Below are 19,237 nucleotides of genomic sequence, written 5' to 3'. Positions count from 1 at the left end.
TTTCATTCTTTCTATATTTGCACCTGAAACTAAACTGGAAAGTGTGTCTTCCAAATGTAACTCTCTTGAACTGGCTGCTTGGTGTGTAGGGTTGTTCACAGCTCAGGTTGCCAGGCTTATAGTCTTTGAGGTTGAATCCTTCCTTTGCAGTAATTTTACATTTCAGTTTCACTGGATTTCATTCAACGTTTGGTTAAACTTAGGAAAAGATCAGTTGCAAGTTGCAGCAACAGCAGAGGGACACATTTTTTTTTCAAGCCAACATGAAAATAATCAGGGGAAAGCGTTTAAATATATATTATTAACACATTTACATGTAAATACAAATTAGCCATCTAGCTTAAATGCTTCTGGCATAGACGCACCCTGGAATGCATTTAATTCCTCCTTTGGTCACTAGCGACTTTGTGGCTTTAAATATATTATCTCCCCCTGCTGGTACTGCAACATCTGCTTAAATGCCCATTTTTCACTTTGGACAGGGAAAGTATGAAATGGACAGGGTGGACCAGCATGTTTATTACATGCTCTGCTTTGATATTGGGTTGGATTAGACAGTTAATCCAGAAAAGACTATTCCTATCATGACAGAGATGTTTCACTTTAACCTAAATGCGATAACCTTTGCAAATTCAGACTGCAGTTGCTTTTCTTACGAAAAGAAAGCCTCAACATGGCATTTAATCTGTTATTAGACTCAATTGGCTTCTCTCAAAATGTAAAAGAACCCACCCACCACTTTAATCACACTCTAGATCTTGTTTCAACATATGGCATAGAAACTGAACATTTAACAGTGTTTCCTGAAAACCCTCTCCTGTCTGATCATTTCCTGATAACATTTACATTTACAATAATTGATTACACAGCAGTGGAGAGTAGACTTTATCACAGTAGATGTCTTTCTGAAAGCGCTGTAACTAAATTTAAGAATATAATCCACCCACTGTTATCATCTTCAATGCCCTGTACCAACACAGAGCAGAGCAGCTATCTGAACACTACTCCAACAGAGGTCAATTATCTTGTTAATAATTTTACCTCCTCACTACGTACGACTCTGGATACTGTAGCTCCTCTGAAAAATAAGGCCTCAAATCAGAAGTACCTGACTCCGTGGTATAATTCTCAAACACGTAGCCTAAAGCAGATGACTCGTAAGCTGGAGAGGAAATGGCGTGTCACAAATTTAGACGACCATCATTTAGCCTGGAGAAATAGTTTGCTGCTTTATAAGAAAGCGCTCCGCAAAGCCAGAACATCTTACTATTCATCACTGATTGAAGAAAATAAGAACAACCCCAGGTTTCTCTTCAGCACTGTAGCCAGGCTGACAAACAGTCAGAGCTCTGTTAAGCCAACCATGCCTAACGTTAACTAGTAATGACTTCATGAACTTCTTCACAAATAAAATTTTAATCATTAGAGAAAAAAAATACCAATAGTCATCCCACAGATGTAATATTATCTACAGCTACTTTCAGTACCACTGATATTCATTAAAGACATTCTTATAGCCTCTGACAGTGGACTCATCTCTGCGCTTGTCCTGCTAGACCCCAGTGGAGCGTTCGATACTGTTGACCATAATATCCTATTAGCGCGATTAGAACATGCTGTAGGTGTTACAGGTACTGCACTGCAGTGGTTTGTATCATATCTATCTAATAGACTCCAGTTTGTGCATGTAAATGGAGAGTCCTCTTCACACACTGAGGTTAATTATGGAGTTCCACAGGGTTCAGTGCTAGGACCAATTCTGTTTACATTATACATGCTTCCCTTAGGCAGCATCATTAGAAGACATAGCATACATTTTCACTGCTATGCAGATGACACCCAGCTCTATCTGTCCATGAAGCCAGATAACACACACCAATTAGTTAAACTGCGGGAATGTCTTAAAGACATAAAGACTTAATTCAGATCAAACTGAGGTTATTGTACTCGGCCCTGAAAATTTTAGAAATATGGTATCTAACCAGATTCTTACTCTGGATGGCATTACCTTGGCCTCCAGTAACGCTGTGAGGAACCTTGGAGTCATTTTGGACCAGGACATGTCCTTCAACGCACATATTAAACAAATATGTAAGACTGCGTTCTTCCATTTGTGCAACATCTCTAAAGTTAGAAATATCCTGTCTCAGAGTGACGCTGAAAAACTAGTTCATGCATTTATTACTTCCAGGCTGGACTACTGTAATTCATTACATGTGCATGTGGATCAATAGCTTCCTCTCGGGCCGTAGACAGAGAGTCAGAGTTGGCCATCACACATCCTCAGCCCTGAGTCTCAGCACTGGCTCACCCCAGGGCTGTGTGCTCAGTCCACTGCTCTACTCTCTCTACACACACGACTGCACTCCTCGCCACCACAGCAACATCTTTGTGAAATTTGCAGATGACACCACAGTGGTGGGGCTCATTTCCAAGGGAGACGAGTCTACGTACAGAGACGAGGTGGAGCAGCTGACGTCATGGTGTAAGGCCAATAACCTCCTCCTCAACACTTCAAAAACCAAAGAACTCATAATAGACTTCAGAAGGAAAAAGGCAGAGATCCAACCACTATTCATAAATGGGGACTGTGTAGAAAGGGTGGCAAGCTTCCGCTTCCTGGGAGTCAATATAGAGGAGAACCTTTCCTGGAGTGTGAACACCTCCGAGCTGCTGAAAAAGGCCCAACAGAGACTGTACTTCCTGAGAATTCTCAGGAGGAATAACATCACACAGAGACTGCTGGTGTCCTTCTACAGAGCCACCATTGAGAGTGTTCTAACTTACTGCATATGCATCTGGTACACTAGCTGCACAGGGGCTCAGAGGAAAGCACTCCAAGGGATCATTAACACCGCCCAAAAGATCACTGGCTGCCCTCTCCCCACACTGGAAGTTCTACACAACGCCCACTGTTTTAAAAAGGCCCAAAACATCATAAAAGACACCTCACATCCTGGCCACTCCCTGTTCGAACTGTTGCCCTCAGGCAGACGGTACAGGGCAATCAGAGCAAGGACTAATAGACTCAAACACAGCTGTTATCCAACTGCAATAACACATCTGAATACTACAAAAAAATGTCCATCACGCCACTCTTGTGTTAATCTATGCACGGTCTGAAGCATGTGTGTGGGAATGTATGTGAATGTTTTACTGTTATATCTTATTAGTATTTTAAGTATTCTATCTATTTTATTTATTGAATTTTATTGTTTTATTTATATTTTGATATTGCTAGGGATGATGCAATGATCGGGGACCATTCTTAATTTCGTTGTTCTCATGACAATGACAATAAAGTTTCTGATTCTGATTCTGATTCTGATTATTATCAGGAAGTCCTAAAAACTAAACCTAAAAGAGAGCAGATTTCTCCTGTATTGGCTTCCCTTCATTGGCTTCCTGTCAAATCCAGAATTGAATTCAAAATCCTGCTCTTCACATGCAAGGTCTTAAATAGTAAGGCCCCATCTTATCTTAATGACCTTGTAGTACCATATCACCCTATTAGAGCACTTCGCTCTCGCACTGCAGGCTTACTTGTTGTTCCTAGAGTATTTAAAAGTAGAATGGGAGGCAGAGCCTTCAGTTTTCAGGCCCCTCTTCTGTGGAACCAGCTTCCAGTTTGGATTCGGGAGACAGACACTATCTCTACTTTTAAGATTAGGCTTAAAACTTTCCTTTTTGGTAAAGCATATAGTTAGGGCTGGACCAGGTGACCCTGAATCCTCCCTTAGTTATGCTGCAATAGACATAGGCTGCTGGGGGATTCCCATGATGCACTGAGTTTTTTTCCTTTCCAGTCACCTTTCTCACTCACTATGTGTTAATAGACCTCTCTGCATTGAATCATACGTATTATTAATCTCTGTCTCTCTTCCACAGCATGTCTTTATCCTGTCTTCTTTCTCTCACCCCAACCGGTCGCAGCAATGGCCCCGCCCCTCCCTGAGCCTGGTTCAGCCGGAGGTTTCTTCCTGTTAAAAGGGAGTTTTTCCTTCCCACTGTCGCCAAAGTGCTTGCTCATAGGCGTCATATGATTTTTGGGTTTTCTCTGAATCTATTATTGTACGATCTACTGTACAATATAAAGCACCTTGAGGCGACTGTTGTTGTGATGTGGCGCTATATAAATACAATTGAATTGAATTAAAACAGCCAACACACTGAAAGATTTTAGCATTCTTGTGAGTTTACTGGAAGCCACACTGTAGACAATACAGATCTGATAAACTTGAATGTTGATGAGCATGTCAGCTTTACTTGTTTCATTAAGTTGTAAAAGCAGTCATGTTGGCAGGCTATCTCAAATACTGTATGAACCTTTCTCACAGTTTTTTGTTTTTGAACCACAACCAAAGCTACCATCTATTTATGTTGGTTATCCTTCCCAAATCTCAAAAATATACAGTGGATAAATAAGAACAAACAAATGTGTGGTTCAGGAACACCAAGTTACACTTTTGTTTCCATCGATATTGATCTGTAAAATCTGTGGCTGCAGCTTTCTGTGGGTGAACCCCCACTGTTGAAGAGTAGTGCCAACATGTGAGGAGACTTAATTGCTGGAGAACATGAAGTCACTGGCAGGCCTGAGGGAAGGAAATGCTTTCTTTATCTGGCAGCTGTGTCAAAGGCAAAATAATATTACAAATAATAGTAAAAATATTAATAATAATTAAAACACACACACAAACATGCACTCTCTCACACATATAACTCCATCTGCTGGGACATTTGCTGGGACTTCTGCTCCAGCACACTACATGGCAGCCCGAGAGAACACAGACGTGTGCCAGGCAGCAGGCAAAGGCTTTAGCTCCCAGGCAACAGCTGAGCTCCCATGGGCATCAGGGGGTAACCGAAAAAGACACGTGCGAGTTGTGAGGGGGTTGAAGTATTATTTGTCCTACTCATACACGCTTTGGCTGGCCTAACCAATAGGCTAGTCAGACTGTGTGTGCTCAGTAAGAACTAGCCTGGAGGGACAATAGTTTATAAGTTATGTGTGTGCAAGAACGGAAACGGTTAAATATCTGCTAAACAGCTAAATCTCTGCTCATAAGCACGCACACGCACGCACACACACACACACACACACACACACACACACACACACACACACACACACACACACACACACACACAATATGGCTCCAGTTTTAGAGCCATATTGTGGACTGTTCAGAATCTGAACCTGTTAGTGGTGAGAGGAACTGGACTAGAAAACCCATTAATAATGAATGTGTGCTTGTGCTTATCTAATAAGCTCCATTATCTCTTTACAGAAGCACACATGCCGATCATGGAGTACAGAATATGCAAATTCCATGTGACCGATAATATTTTGAGCATGTAAAATGAATTTTTGCTCACACTGTCTTTAAAAGATGTTTAAATCACAGCTGCTTTAGTTACCAGTTACACCAGCTACCTACAAATAGAGTGGAGCCTTGAACACACCTTTAAATTAACCTGTACTTGAGTTGAGGTTGTCACGATTAATTACTATGTCAAACAGAAAGTTGCGTTCAGAGGGAAGTAAATGAATTTACAAGAATTATTTTTCTATTTTAGCAGTTTTTCACAATTTAACAATTAAATTAACTTTTAAAAGCAGAGTAAAATAAAATAAACATCAGAACCTGATAAAATTGTTTCATGTTTAAAATTACAGGTGAGTGTTGTGCTGTTTTGTGCTTACACATTGCAAAGAGGAGGAAAATCCTGCCTGTGGACCCTAACTCTATTCACACTCCTCTCGTTTTTTCTGTCACAAAGCATGTAATTTGTAGTTTCCTTTGTATGAAAAATAAAGCTTTTTTCAGAACATTTTGGAGCTGTGTGAAGGGACCAATCAATCAGCACAAACAAGGGATCAGAGAGCTGTTTTAATCAATGTAAGCAAGTCCACGCTCTATGCATAAAGAAGGCTGGCTGCTTGTGTGACATTGCCGTTGGGAGACACTTCTAGCTGCAGAGAAAATTGTCTCTAATTAGTCCTGATTGGCTCCTGTTGACTCCTGATTAGGAACGATGGCCTCACTGGCATGCTAGCAGTATAGTACTGTCTTTAATTGTTGTAAACTTTGTGACTGTCAAATAGCCCTGCTGTGATTGAAAGCCGTGCACCTAGCACCTGACTACAGACAAAAGTCAAGCCCAGCTGGTTTTGTCCCCATCAACTGTTAGAATGGCACAGGGCGAGAAGTCTCTCTTCTTCTCTTTCCTCTGACCAGCAAAATAATACGGACATGCCTAGGATTTTCTACCTTTTCCAACAGATACTCTGCTGGTCTTTTTGACTTTTTTATGAGGTTTTTATATATAGCTTTGAAATATCTGAATCCACTACTTTATAAGCAGAACACAAACACTGAAAAAAAATTACATCTGGTGTCATTTTGAATTCAGGGTGCAATCCAAACAGGTGGGTACAATGTCCACAGGTCGAGTTGACTGCTCAGAAACTCATTAAATTCATCCTACATCAACCAAACTTTTGACTAAGGACATGGTCACCTTTGTGACATCACAAAGGTTGACACCAAATGAGCCAGCTGAGATACTGGTACTTGCAGATGCTTTGTCCACCTGGGAGGGTTTCCCTGGGTAGACTCTGGCAAGATTTTACTGTACTGTGCATTCAGTTTGGCCAAGGGAACATCTTTGAACTCCACCAATGAATTACCACTCATGGCTATATACTCATCTTAAGACGATGTGCTGAATCTGTGCTAGTTTTTGTAGCACATAGAGAACATTCAGTCACTGTCATGTATACCCTCAAAAGCTGTATAGAAGCTGAAAATGCATTTCTATATATATATAATTGAAAAGAAAATGGCCAAGCTTGGCCAATAACAGAGATACTTTGGAAACGTCACAGGGAACAGGACTTCTTAGTGTAATTCAAAATCAGAAGCAAGTCTCAACTGCAATCATGAAACACCTCTGGGCGGTTATTTTAAATATTATCTAAATTATCTAACTTTTTTTCCCACAAAGATATACAAACTGGAAACTCCAAAGAATCAACAGAAAAATATGATTAAAAACTTAAAATGTTTTTTAAAAAATGGACTGGTATTTTTGCTTTTTTACTATTTGAGCGCTCAAAGTGCTTTTTACTACAAGCCTCATTCACCCATTCACAGACATTCATACAGCTCTTTTATTCTAAGCCTAAAAGCTTTGACAAGGCAAATCAGGGTTTAGAATCTCGATACTCTAAAATATTGATGGGTTGTCTTACAAATAGCAGGCAATACGGCTACCTCCTGAACCACAGTCACCATAGTGTTGATTTATGTCCTTTATGTCTCTGGCGTCTCCTATTTTTTTCCAGATGGAAACCCTTTACAACCTCTTAGGAACATTATTTCTAAAGGCTAAGGATCACTATTTTCCTCTCTGTTTGCTTGGCAGCTGAGTTTTGGTGTCAGAGGTCATGGAACTACAACTTCACAAGCTCCGTTTGCTCTGGGATACTGCAAACGTTGACTGAAATGAAGAAAATATTGCTAAATTAAGCTCTAGTTGTGGGTTATATGGCACTAGGCCCTGTATTGATTAATCATTTTCATAAATGTTAATGACCTATTTTATAATTTAAGATAAAATGACTCAAGGCAAATATCTATCATATAAACACATTATGTATTTCACACACACATAATTTGCTCATTTTCTTTGTCATGGTGCCTCCCTCCTCCAAAACCAGTGTTGTGTAATTCCCTTTTACTATAAGACACAAGTCAGTATGTAAATGCTCCTGCTTGTGATTCAGTGCCATCACATTGTTAAAGCAGATGGGCTCTGTATTAACATTTTATGAAACTTACTCAGGCCTGATTGAAGACAATGTGACTTTTTGTTGTACAGCTGTAAAACTGATTTTATTCTCCTGCATGTTTTATTTGCGACATTAAATACGAGCATCTCCGCATGCATTTGTCTGAGCAGGGTGCTTTGCTTTGCAGATTAATGGCAGTAAACACGGTTTTATAAATCAACTGCTGTTCCCCATTTTGCCTTTGTATCTTGACAGCTCCTGCCCAACCAAACAAACAAACACAAACATTCACAGATTCAAGCGTGTGTTCCTGAATTGTCAATCAGAAGCCAAGCTCCGTGCAATCAGTATTTGGTGATTATGTTTAGAATGTTATTTTCATATTTCTGCTAACTTCTTATTCTGACAGCTCTCACCTGGCTTGCCAGTAGACAGGATGTTGTTAGAAATGTTGACCTTGTTCTCAGGGCTGAGAGCCCAGTCCACCATGCACTTCCAGCTCTTCATAGGAAAGCTGATGCCTCCATGACCCCTTACTGGACGCTTATGGATGCTGAGAACTGTAAAAGAAAGAAAAAAAAAAGTGAACTTGAAAATGGGAGAAAGTGAGAGATAAAAAAAAAGAGCAGTTTAATATCAGTACTTATTTAGCCAAGGAGCTCATTTTAAACCAAAGCTGGCGATGCATTTCATTTATGTTATCTTGGGATATACAGTATCCAGCCTTAGTAGTTTATACAGTATTTCTATATTATTATTATTATATATACACATATTATTATATATTGTAATTATGATTATAATTATAATTATTATTATTATCGTATATGTGTGAGCATTACATTTTTCTCCTGTAAATTACTTTTCTGAAAATATAAAATTTAATTATATAAATTTTTTTTTAAATACCCCCAGTACACAACAAAAAGCACTCTCAAGGGACTTTATATTAAGAGATAAAGGTATTTGGTTCTACCCCAAATTGTAACCCTGGCATGATCTCTAAAGCTAGATGTTTCACCAGTGACGTGGTGGACTTGGTGTGATTTCATTTAATTTCTTCTTCTTCTTTGAAAAATAAGATAAGATGCTCCAAAGTTTCGTGCAGTTAGGCCAGCAAAAAAACGACATATGCAGGTGATTTATGCAGTCTTCATAGTCTAATTCTCCAAGGAGAATAATGAAAGAATACTTCTGAAAATAGACTAGCTAAATTGTCAAAGCAGTTTAAAAAAAAGATTGCAATTCAAATTTGGCACAATTCTGCATTCTAACTTCACTACTTTTACAAGTTTAGAAGAAGAATGTCTGATCAAACTCTGTGCTGGAAGTGGATGGTAGATTTCCCTGCATGACTTTGCTGCCATTTGAGGAGTGGGAGCAGAGAGGAGGTCAGCCGCTTAGGGGAAGGATGCAGTGCTTGTGTAGGCAGCTATTTGGCTGCAGACAGAGAGGCAGCATCGCTATAAACGGGACCTCTCATCTGCCCTCAATTCCCACGTACTCTCCCCTGATTCAACAAACACACTTTGCCTCGTTTTTATCCGGAGGTCACAGAGAGATTCAGAGCCTTTGTGATGACTACACTATGTGTTTTTCCTATGTTTGAAGAAAGTTGAGTTAACAGTTACGGCAATGGAAGGAAGCAGCAGGTGGTTTTGAATGTGTAGATGTGTCATGAGACACATCTAAAGACTTTCAGCCCTGAGGAGTGCTAATAATGAGCCTTAGTTATTCTCTTCATGTAAGAACAAGGCAAACAGAAACAGAAGGCTAGAATGAGGGCTGTGCTGTTCCTTGATGCGACAAGGTTCACAGTTAAGGAAAAACAGGAATTTGCAGAACAAAGGGTGGTGGCAAGGGCATCAGGGTGAAGCAGTGGTTAGCACTGTGGCCTCACAGCGAGAAAGCCCTGAGTTTGAATCCACCATCTGACTTTTCTGTGTGGGTTCTCTCTGGGTCCAGAGCCTTTGTGAGCCTACTTTCACTGGGGTTAGGTTAATAGAGATCGACAGACCACATTACTTTTGCGCATTGCATTGTAGGTACGAGTGGCAGCAAAATCAAAACACTGCATCAATCGCTAGCATTTCCAGCACCGGTAATCATTAATTCTGCGGTTTTAATCCCTACTTGCATTTTATTTGCCCCAAAAACAGTTATGTACAAAACGAAGGAGAACACTGCAGGTCCGTACAAAGACAGACGTGACAAAAAGGCAAAAAAAAATTATGAGGAAAAAAAATCAAAGGAGTGAAAGGCTTAGACCCATACGAGCATACAGAGTGGACTAAAGACGTTAGCGTGCTGCCCAACTTTCATCACGCACATATTTATTATTATATGGTCCTAAGTGTGAGTGCATACACTCACAAAATGTTTAGTAACTTCAGATCCCTGCAACAAGCCCAGGTCCAGTTTACTTTGGTAATTTGGACTATTCCATTTCACTGCTGTTGTTAATTTTCAGATCCAATACAGATTGAAAATGTGACGTCATTTCCGGGGTAAAACCGCAAAGGATTGTAGGTACGAGTGGCAAGCGGTTTTTATCGGATTCTGTTGTGGAAGAGAAATTGTTCAAGCCATGTTTCCGAGGTAACAAAGAGGCGATGGATGGCCTGGATTGCAGCCATTCGAAGACCAAATATAACGTTCCAGAACACTCCAGCTCACTCCAGCTCACATGTTAGTCTGCTAAAATAAGTGTTTCATAATTCATTACATTTGTCTTTATTTATAACTGGCATTATTGTTTCGTTCTATTATAGAATCTTACAAGAAAGATGCCAAATTGTATTCCATTATGCTGTATTAGCTGCTTCAGTGAAAAACAAATCAACAATGCAAAAAAACCAACCAAACAAAAATAATCATTTCAAAACAACATACTGGAAAACAGTTATTCATCACTTGATTGCTTCAATACAACACTTGGGCACATATATGCGGGACTTTTTGTGGCTGTTTTGATATCACTCTCTCTCTCTCTTAACCGATCAAATCTCGCTGTGGTAGCAGCTTTAAACTCGGTATGTCCCAGGTTGATAGAGGGTGCCCAGTCTGGATCGCATTCCAGCATTTTGTAGGCTGGTTTTCCTACAAAATACATCAAGCATTAGCCCGCAAAGCCACAGTGAACAAAGCAGCATAGCACAACGAATTCAATTCAAATCAATAGAAGACTTATTTGTAACCTACATCAACAATTATTCAAATCCAAATCCATCCAGTTTATTTATATAGCACGTTTAAAAGCAAAAAGTTTGCCCAAAGTGCTGTACAGAAACACAGGGTAAAACACAAAATACAACCACTGACACTCAAAAACCATATCAACTCAAGCCAGTCTGAACGCTATCGAAAAAAGGTGTGTTTTCAAAAGTATTTTAAAAACAGGAAACGAAGATGCCTGTCTAATATTTAAAGGCAGCATATTCCAAAGATTTGGGGCCATAACTGAAAAGGCTCGTTCTCTTCTACGTTTAAGCCTTGATTTTGGGACAACCAACAGCAGCTGGTCAGCTGATCTAAGGGTCCGTGAAGGAATATAAGGCTGAAGTAACTTGGAAATGTATGGGGGAGCAAGATCCCCCATACATTTCCGAGTTACTTCAGCATTAAGGCATTTATAAACCAGTATTAGGACTTTGATATTAATTCTGTGATGAACAGGAAGCCAATGAAGAGAAGACAGGATAGATGTTACATGTTCATAGCTGTGGGTATCAGTTAAGAGGCGGGCAGCGGCATTTTGAATGAGCTGAAGACGAGCAAGAGATCGTTGGCTGACTCTAAAAAACAGTGCATTACAGTAGTCAAGCCATGTTGAAATAAAGGCATGTATTACCTTCTCCATGTCACGTCTTGACAAAACTGGCTTCAGCTTAGCTATTTGCCTCAGTTGGAAAAAGCCTTTTTGCAACGCTGAACTAATATGTTTGTCCAATTTAAAATCTGCGTCCATAATGACTCCCAAGTTTGTCACATGCTGCTTGATATAAGACCCTAGCCAACCACAATTTACGAGCAGGCTGTATGAAATATTTTTAGGTCTAAATACAATCACCTCCGTTTTACTCTCATTGAAACTCCAAAAGTTCAGAGCCATCCAAGCTTTGATATCTTCAAGGCAGTTCAAAAGGATTTGGATGGAGCCTGGGCCATTTGGTGCTAAAGGCAAATAAATTTGGCAGTCGTCTGCGTAGCAGTGAAAGGATATTTCGTGTTTTCTAAAAATAGACCCCAAAGGGAGCAGGTATAATAAAAGAAGAAGAGGGCCAAGGATTGATCCCTGGGGCACCCCACAAGGAAGGGGGGCTGAGGTGGACTCAAAATTTTCAACTTTAACACTAAACGTTCTTTCACTCAAATATGAGTGAAGCAGATGCAGTGCTGCACCTTTAATGCCAACCAGGTGTTTCAAACGAGAGATAAGAATATTGTGGTCAACAGTGTCAAACGCTGCAGTAAGATCTAAAAGCACAAGGATCACGGAACTTTCACAATCAGTAGCTAAAAAGATATCGTTAAAAACACGTAAAAGTGCTGTTTCAGTGGAATGTAGATGTTTAAAACCAGACTGAAAGGAGGGTCAGAGTCAGAGGTAAGTGACGGAGTCAGAGGTAAGTGATGAAAGTGACGGACAAGGTAAGCTGACATCAAGCTGACTGTTGTAACTGACATCAGACGCCGGAGATTAAAGCGAATGGTAGTTTACATTTCAGTATTACCAAATACACTTATCAATTGTCTTATAACTAACAACATTTGTCTAAATCATCTCCAACACCCTGGAGAACAACGGGGAGAGTTTAGAGGATCTCCAAGATTGCATTGATCAGTGCTTCCAGTATCTCATGATGAAGAAGGTCCAGAGTGCAGCTTCCCCGGCCAAACCTGACACGCCGTCGTCAAAAAGACTTCACCCTGCAGATTCCCCCGGCACAACATCGCCAGCCAGCAAAGATATTGTCGACATATTGGAGTCAATCGACCAACGATTGTCCAGTTTCGATGAAAGGCTGTCCTTGGTGGAGATTCTTCACCGGGAATTTAAATCCTTGCGAGAATCCCTGGAGTTCAGCCAGCAGCAGGTGGAAACGCTCGCTGCTGAAAATGCCACGCTAAGGGAGTCGGTGAAATGTCTCACAGACAATGTTACCCAGCTAAATAGAGAAAATAAAAAAATAAAAGAAACAGTTATTGATCTACAAGCTCGTGGCATGCGAGATAATCTCGTATTTTCTGGTATTCCAGAAGCCGCTGGAGAAGACGCGGAGACTATGGTAAAAAGCTTCATCAAAACCCACCTGAAGCTGCCGGAGGACACGGTGAAGAACATCGCCTTTGATAGGGTGCATCGCATCGGCCCCATGCGGGCAGCGGCCGGGAGACCACGTCCTATTGTGGCCACATTCGGCCACTTCAAACAAAAGGAACAGGTGAAAAGCCACGGCAGGGAATTAAAAGGAACGGACTTCAGCGTGAACGACCAGTTTCCCAAAGAGATCCTGGAATGACGCAGGGTCCTCTTCCCAATCCAACGCGGCTTCATCCAGAAGGGCTCCCGCGCTGTCATTGCTGTGGACCGGCTGTACGTGGACGGACAGCTTCACCGTGATCCCGACATCACTCCGTGGCTGTATTAACTTCACACCAGATAAGAATCCGCTACACCCTTTCCCTATCCACTCACACTAACTTGCATTAACATCTGTTTAACTCAAATCGCATCTTAAGTGTAATATCATAGCAAAATTTACACCGTCACTCTCCGTCAATGGTTTAATTGGATTGTTTCCGTTTTTTTTCTTCTCGTTTTTTTCCCCGTCTTTTTCCCCCTCTTGTTTTTATGCTGCTCACCCTTGTCCTTGGTTTCTTCCTTTTTTTATTTTCTTTCACTGCTTCGATCACCTGCTTCCACACACATCCACAATCAACATCCTTTATTTCGACACATACGCACAGCACGATCATGCAAAATCATGCGCTCAACGACAGCGCATTTACATCAGTCAGACAGCGCACACAGACCTATAGGATACACACACTTAAGCCAAGCGTACTCATATTAGTAAATATGCACACATATAGTCAAACTCAGGGAGCATCTCGCCACACATTTTTTCTCTCTCTCCTTCTCTTTATTTATCAACAAGTGATGTATTCTCTCCACCTGTCTAAGCGACACACACAGCGTACACCCCTAGTTATACACAGACATCTATGGGCGCACTAAGGTTTGTTACATGGAATATAAATGGAGCTGGCTCCAGAGAACAGGCAGATGTTGTCCTTTTACAAGAGACCCACAGACCTCTTAGAGGTTCAAATGAACTTAAAACACCTGAGTTTCCTAATGTGTTCTCAGCTTGTTATAATTCTAGACAAAGGGGAGTAGCAATTTTAATATATAAAAATATTAATTTCACAGTACTCGATACAGTTATAGATCCAGAGGGCAGATTCTTAATCATTAAACTATCTATACGTGATAAAAAGCTATGTATTGTAAGTGTATATGGTCCAAATGTTGATGATCCCTCATTCTTTCACGGTTTTTTCAGTGCACTCTCTGAACACTTAGATGGCACACTTGTTCTTGGAGGCAACCTCAACCTTGGACTAAATGAAGAAATAGATAGGCTCAGTACAGCAGGAACTCGCCGCAATTGGCAGTCCACAAATATAATCAAACAGCATATGAGCGACTCTTTGCGATGCATGGCGCTCCCTTCACCCCACCAGTAAGGAATATACTTTTTTCTCACATGTTCATCACTCCTACTCTCGTCTGGATTATTTTTTTGGTCAGCAGCTCACTGCTGAGTAGCATTTCAGACACTGAGATTCACCCTATAGCTGTTAGCGATCATGCTCCTGTATCTTTAACACTAATGCACAAGAATAATACTACGCCAAGTAAAATACATCACTACTTAAAGATGAAGACTTTATTAAATATTTTAAAAAAGAGTGGACTTCATATTTAGACTATAATGACACTCCCGGAACTTCAGCATCTGTTCTATGGGAAGCAAAGCTGTAATGAGAGGTAAAATAATTTCTTTCTCATCACATAAAAAGAAAGAAGAAAACAAAAATATTAAGGAATTAGAAAAAAACATTACATCACTAGAAGAAGCCTACGTGTCCCACCAAGATCAGGAAACATTGAACAAAATATGCAAAACAAAACTAGAATTAAATGAGATGATTGATAAAAAAAAAAACAAAATTCTTAGTACAAAGACTACGCTTTCAAAATTATGAACATGGTAATAAATCCGGTCAATTTCTAGCAAACCAGCTAAAAATAAATAAATAAAGAACAACTATAGGTGCTGTTCAAGATTCATCTGGGAACACAATATATGACCCGAAACAAACAAACAACATTTTCAGGGATTTCTATAAAAGATTGTATTCACCACAAATAAACCCATCTAAAAATGAAATTGATCAGTTTTTGGACAACATAACTCTTCCAAAATTATTAGACACTCAAGCAATGGCACTGGATTCACCACTGACACCAGGTGAACTCCAGGAAGCCCTGATAAGTATACCCAATAATAAGGCTCCAGGTCCAGACGGCTTTCCTGCAGAATTCTACAAAGAATTCTGGTCGATTCTAGCACCAGTTTTTTACAGAACGTTGTTGGAAATCAAAGAAAAGGGCTGACTTCCACCAAATATGAATTCTGCAAACATTAATCTCCTGCTAAAACCAGGCAAAAACCCTGTATATCCCTCAAGCTATCGTCCAATATCCCTTATAAATGTAGACCTTAAAATAATCTGCAAAGCTCTCTCAAAGAGACTAGAGAAAATAACCCCCCTCTTAATTCATCCTGACCAAACTGGTTTCATAAAAGGTAGGCACTCATCAAAAAATACACGCAGATTACTTAATTTGATAGACTACTCATACAGTAAAAACCTTGAAACTACAATATTTTCTTTAGATGCATTAAAAGCATTTGACAGAGTTAACTGGAAATTTCTATTTGCAACTTTACACTAATTTGGTTTTGGATCCTCTTTCATAAACTGGTTAAAAATATTATATAATTCCCCAACAGCTTGTGTCAAAACAAATGACCAAACATCCTCAAGCTTCTGTCTCCTGAGGGGCACCACGCAGGGATGCCCACTTCCCCCTTCACTGTTTGCAATTTTTATTGAACCACTAGCAGCAGCAATTAGACAGAATTCAGTAATGAAGGGCATAAAATGCAAGAACGTGGAACACAAAATCAGCCTTTATGCGGATAATGTGTTACTTTTTCTCCAAAACTCACAAACCAATATCTCTGGGGTGATTGAATTGATAAACTCTTTTGCAAGAATATCAGATATTAACTGGTCAAAATCTACACTCCTTCCGATTAATTGCTCCTTCCATAATTCTTCTTCTACACCACTGCAATGGGGAAATATAAAATATTTAGGTATTAATGTTTCTCCCAAGCTTGTAGTGTTTTCATAAGCTTAAAAACACTACAAAAGACCAAGGATAAAGGAGGATTAGTACTACCTAACTTTCAGCACTACTTCTTAGCCAACAGGCTTCAGTTTATCTCAGGATGGCTAAAACATACCTTCTTAGATGAACCTTGGCTAGATGTAGAACAAGCACTTTGCAATAATATAGAGATTTCAGATCTATCATTTATCAGCTCAAACATCCAACGACATGAATGCTTCAAAAGCATCAACATCAGCTCTTCTCTGACAGCATGGTGGGTGTTTCTAAAATTGAGTCTTCATTAATCCCATGCAAACGTACACCTATCTGGAACAACCCTGACATATTACAAAACAATAATATGATAAACTTTTCAGATTGGAGTGGTAAAGGAATCAAATATTTAGAACATATATTAGAAGGAACAGAATTTATTTCATTTGACAGACTAGTTACACAATATGGGATCAACAAGAAAAGATCTTTAGAATATCAACAAATTAAATCCATAGTAAAAATGAAATTTAAACCGGGTCAAGTTGAACTACAAAACACCACCAAGTGTGGTTCAATTTCTTACTCTTAAAGCCCCCAAATTACTTTCCAAAAGATAAAGAATGCTTTCTAAAACAGATGAATCAATATCACTTCCTATTGCAAAATGGGAAGCGGATTTATCAGTTAACTTAGACCTAAACTTCTGGTCTCAGATTTGCTTAAAAACCTTTCATCTAATTAGAAATCCCAGTCTTCAATTAATTCAATACAAAATACTACATAGAGTGCACTATACAGGTCATCGGATGTTCAAGATGGGCTTTACGTCTACCAACAACTGCTCACACTGCCAAACCAATTCACCGGACATTTATATCCACGCTCTTTGGTTCTGTCCACCAGTTCAGAAGTTTTGGCGCGAGATATGTGAAGACTTATCAAAGTGTCTGAAATGTAACATTCCAGCTTCCCCTTTAGTGTTTTTGTTGGGCAGCTTAGATAATGTCACTACAGATAAGAATATAGCCCATATGGTTTTCACTGCCCTATGCATAGCCAAGAAAACAGTCCTCATGAACTGGAAAAATAAAAATAATCTTAATTCTAACAAATATAGAAATTATCTATTAGATTAGTGTTGATACAGCCTCTGCCACCACATCAGATCAATTGCTCTGGGCTCCTTTGATTAGCTCTATCACCTAGTGGGGGTGGGGGGTCATAGTTTGGTCCCACCTTCACTGTTGTGATTGGTGTGGGGGTAGGGACAGGCTTAGGGCGTCGGGGGGTTCCCCAGGAGCATCTTCCTTGGAGGGCACAACCCGGGGTTGCAGAGTGAGTTCTTCAGGAACTCACTCTGCAGGAGGGGGAGATACAGGAGAGGTGGAGAAAGATCTCAGTCTGGGCGTCTATTGTCTTGTGTAGTCTGGAAGATGAGTGGATGACGGTGTGGGTGCAGTTTTCTCTGTGGTGGGGCCGGGCGGTACTGTTATGATGGGCCCCGGTCCGGATGGGCCTGGGCCCCCTTTCCCTGGCGAGTTGCAGAGTATGGGGGTGCCTACTGGGGTCAGCGTGGGAGCTGGCCCCAGGGAGGGGTCACTTGCCCCTCCCTTCCTTCCCTCCCCATCTCCAGCTGCCTCCCTCTTCCCGCTCCACCACAATCACCCACACATGCAGGGCCTTGGGGTAAAGGTGTGTCACCAGGGTGCAGGGGAGGCATCCCCCCCTCTGTCCCCTTCTGGCTGCCTGTGCCTCAATTTTATCTCACAACTTAGACATTCACATTACTCACACTCTCATAACACATACATATAGGATCTTGGGGGTGGGCACGCTACACGGAATACAAAAGACCATCAGGGTGTACACCTCACCCCTGGCGTTGTTGCCCACCTCTCAATTTTAAATACATGTAGACATTGAGGGCTAGCAGGAGGAGCTATGCGCTTACCTGCTGCTCTCTGGCAGGTAGCTCCATGCCCTCCTGTGTTTTAAAAGGCACCTTAGAACACACATGCATCAACACTACATATGAGCGGGCGGAGGGAGGTTTGGAGTCTTCTCTCACCCCCGCTCTCTGCGACCTGCTGGAGCGGGGGTGCTAAGAGTAGGAGTTGGCCATCCGACTGGGGTTTGGAATGTGGGGCCTCCCTGCTGCTGCGGAGTCGGGGCGGTCTCTTTCTCCCCACCCCAAGGAAAATGGTAACACCACCTGGGTCTGGGTGCAGTTTCCCCCTCCTGGGGCAGGGGTACCTAGACCCGGGGCTAAGAGTACGCTTGGGGAGTGTGATCCTAATGTGATGCACGTATGTAAATCCTGGACCAAATTTCATATAAAATGGTAAACGCTTTTCTAGTCCCTAAGGACCCCAAAGCGCTTCACACTACATTCAGTCATTCACCCATTCACACACACATTCACACACTGGCGATGGCAAGCTACCGCCTACTGGTGTTGGCCAGAGGGGCCGATGGCATGATATGGCAGCCTCGCTTCTGTCAGTCTGCCCCAGGGCAGCTGTGGCTACAACTGTAGCTTGCCTCCACCAGTGTGTGAATGTGAGAGTGAATGAATAGTGGCATTGTAAAGCGCTTTGGGTGCCTTGAAAAGTGCTATATAAATCCAATCCATTATTATTAGTGTGTGTGTGTGTGTGTGTGTTAGAGAGAAAGAGAGACACGGAGAGAGAATAAAAAGTTTGCTTTAACACCCATCATGCACCATCCCTATTATCACTGGGTTCAGGATATGAAAAAAATGCATATTTCACTGGCCAGAAACATAAAATCACACTGTCTAAAACAATTCACTTTTAATAATTACTTCCACAGTATCACGTGTTTACCACTGTTATTCTTGTTGTTGAGTATTTTTGATAAACTCTGTTTTTCTGACTGTCACTGTGTGGTGCTTTTGGGTAACATGTTGAGCCAAGAGAAATGTGTTCTTTTACTGATATGAAATTTTT

At 40.8% G+C, this 19,237-nt stretch overlaps 1 protein-coding gene across 8 annotated transcripts in view; it reads right to left on the bottom strand.

Annotated features, from left to right (window-relative positions):
* Nucleotides 1-19,237, bottom strand: part of adgrb1a (adhesion G protein-coupled receptor B1a) — a 206,080-nt gene that overhangs the window by 72,122 nt on the left and 114,721 nt on the right. For all 8 annotated transcript variants that reach the window (XM_076889693.1, XM_014410906.3, XM_012924834.3 and 5 more), the window contains one exon: nucleotides 8,215-8,358. In XM_076889693.1, the coding sequence (XP_076745808.1) occupies nucleotides 8,215-8,358 (144 nt within the window). The remainder of the gene's footprint in view (nucleotides 1-8,214; nucleotides 8,359-19,237) is intronic.

Source organism: Maylandia zebra, linkage group LG11 (assembly GCF_041146795.1).
Source record: "Maylandia zebra isolate NMK-2024a linkage group LG11, Mzebra_GT3a, whole genome shotgun sequence".
Classification (NCBI taxonomy): domain Eukaryota; kingdom Metazoa; phylum Chordata; class Actinopteri; order Cichliformes; family Cichlidae; genus Maylandia; species Maylandia zebra.
This window is presented reverse-complemented; position numbering and strand designations above follow the sequence as displayed.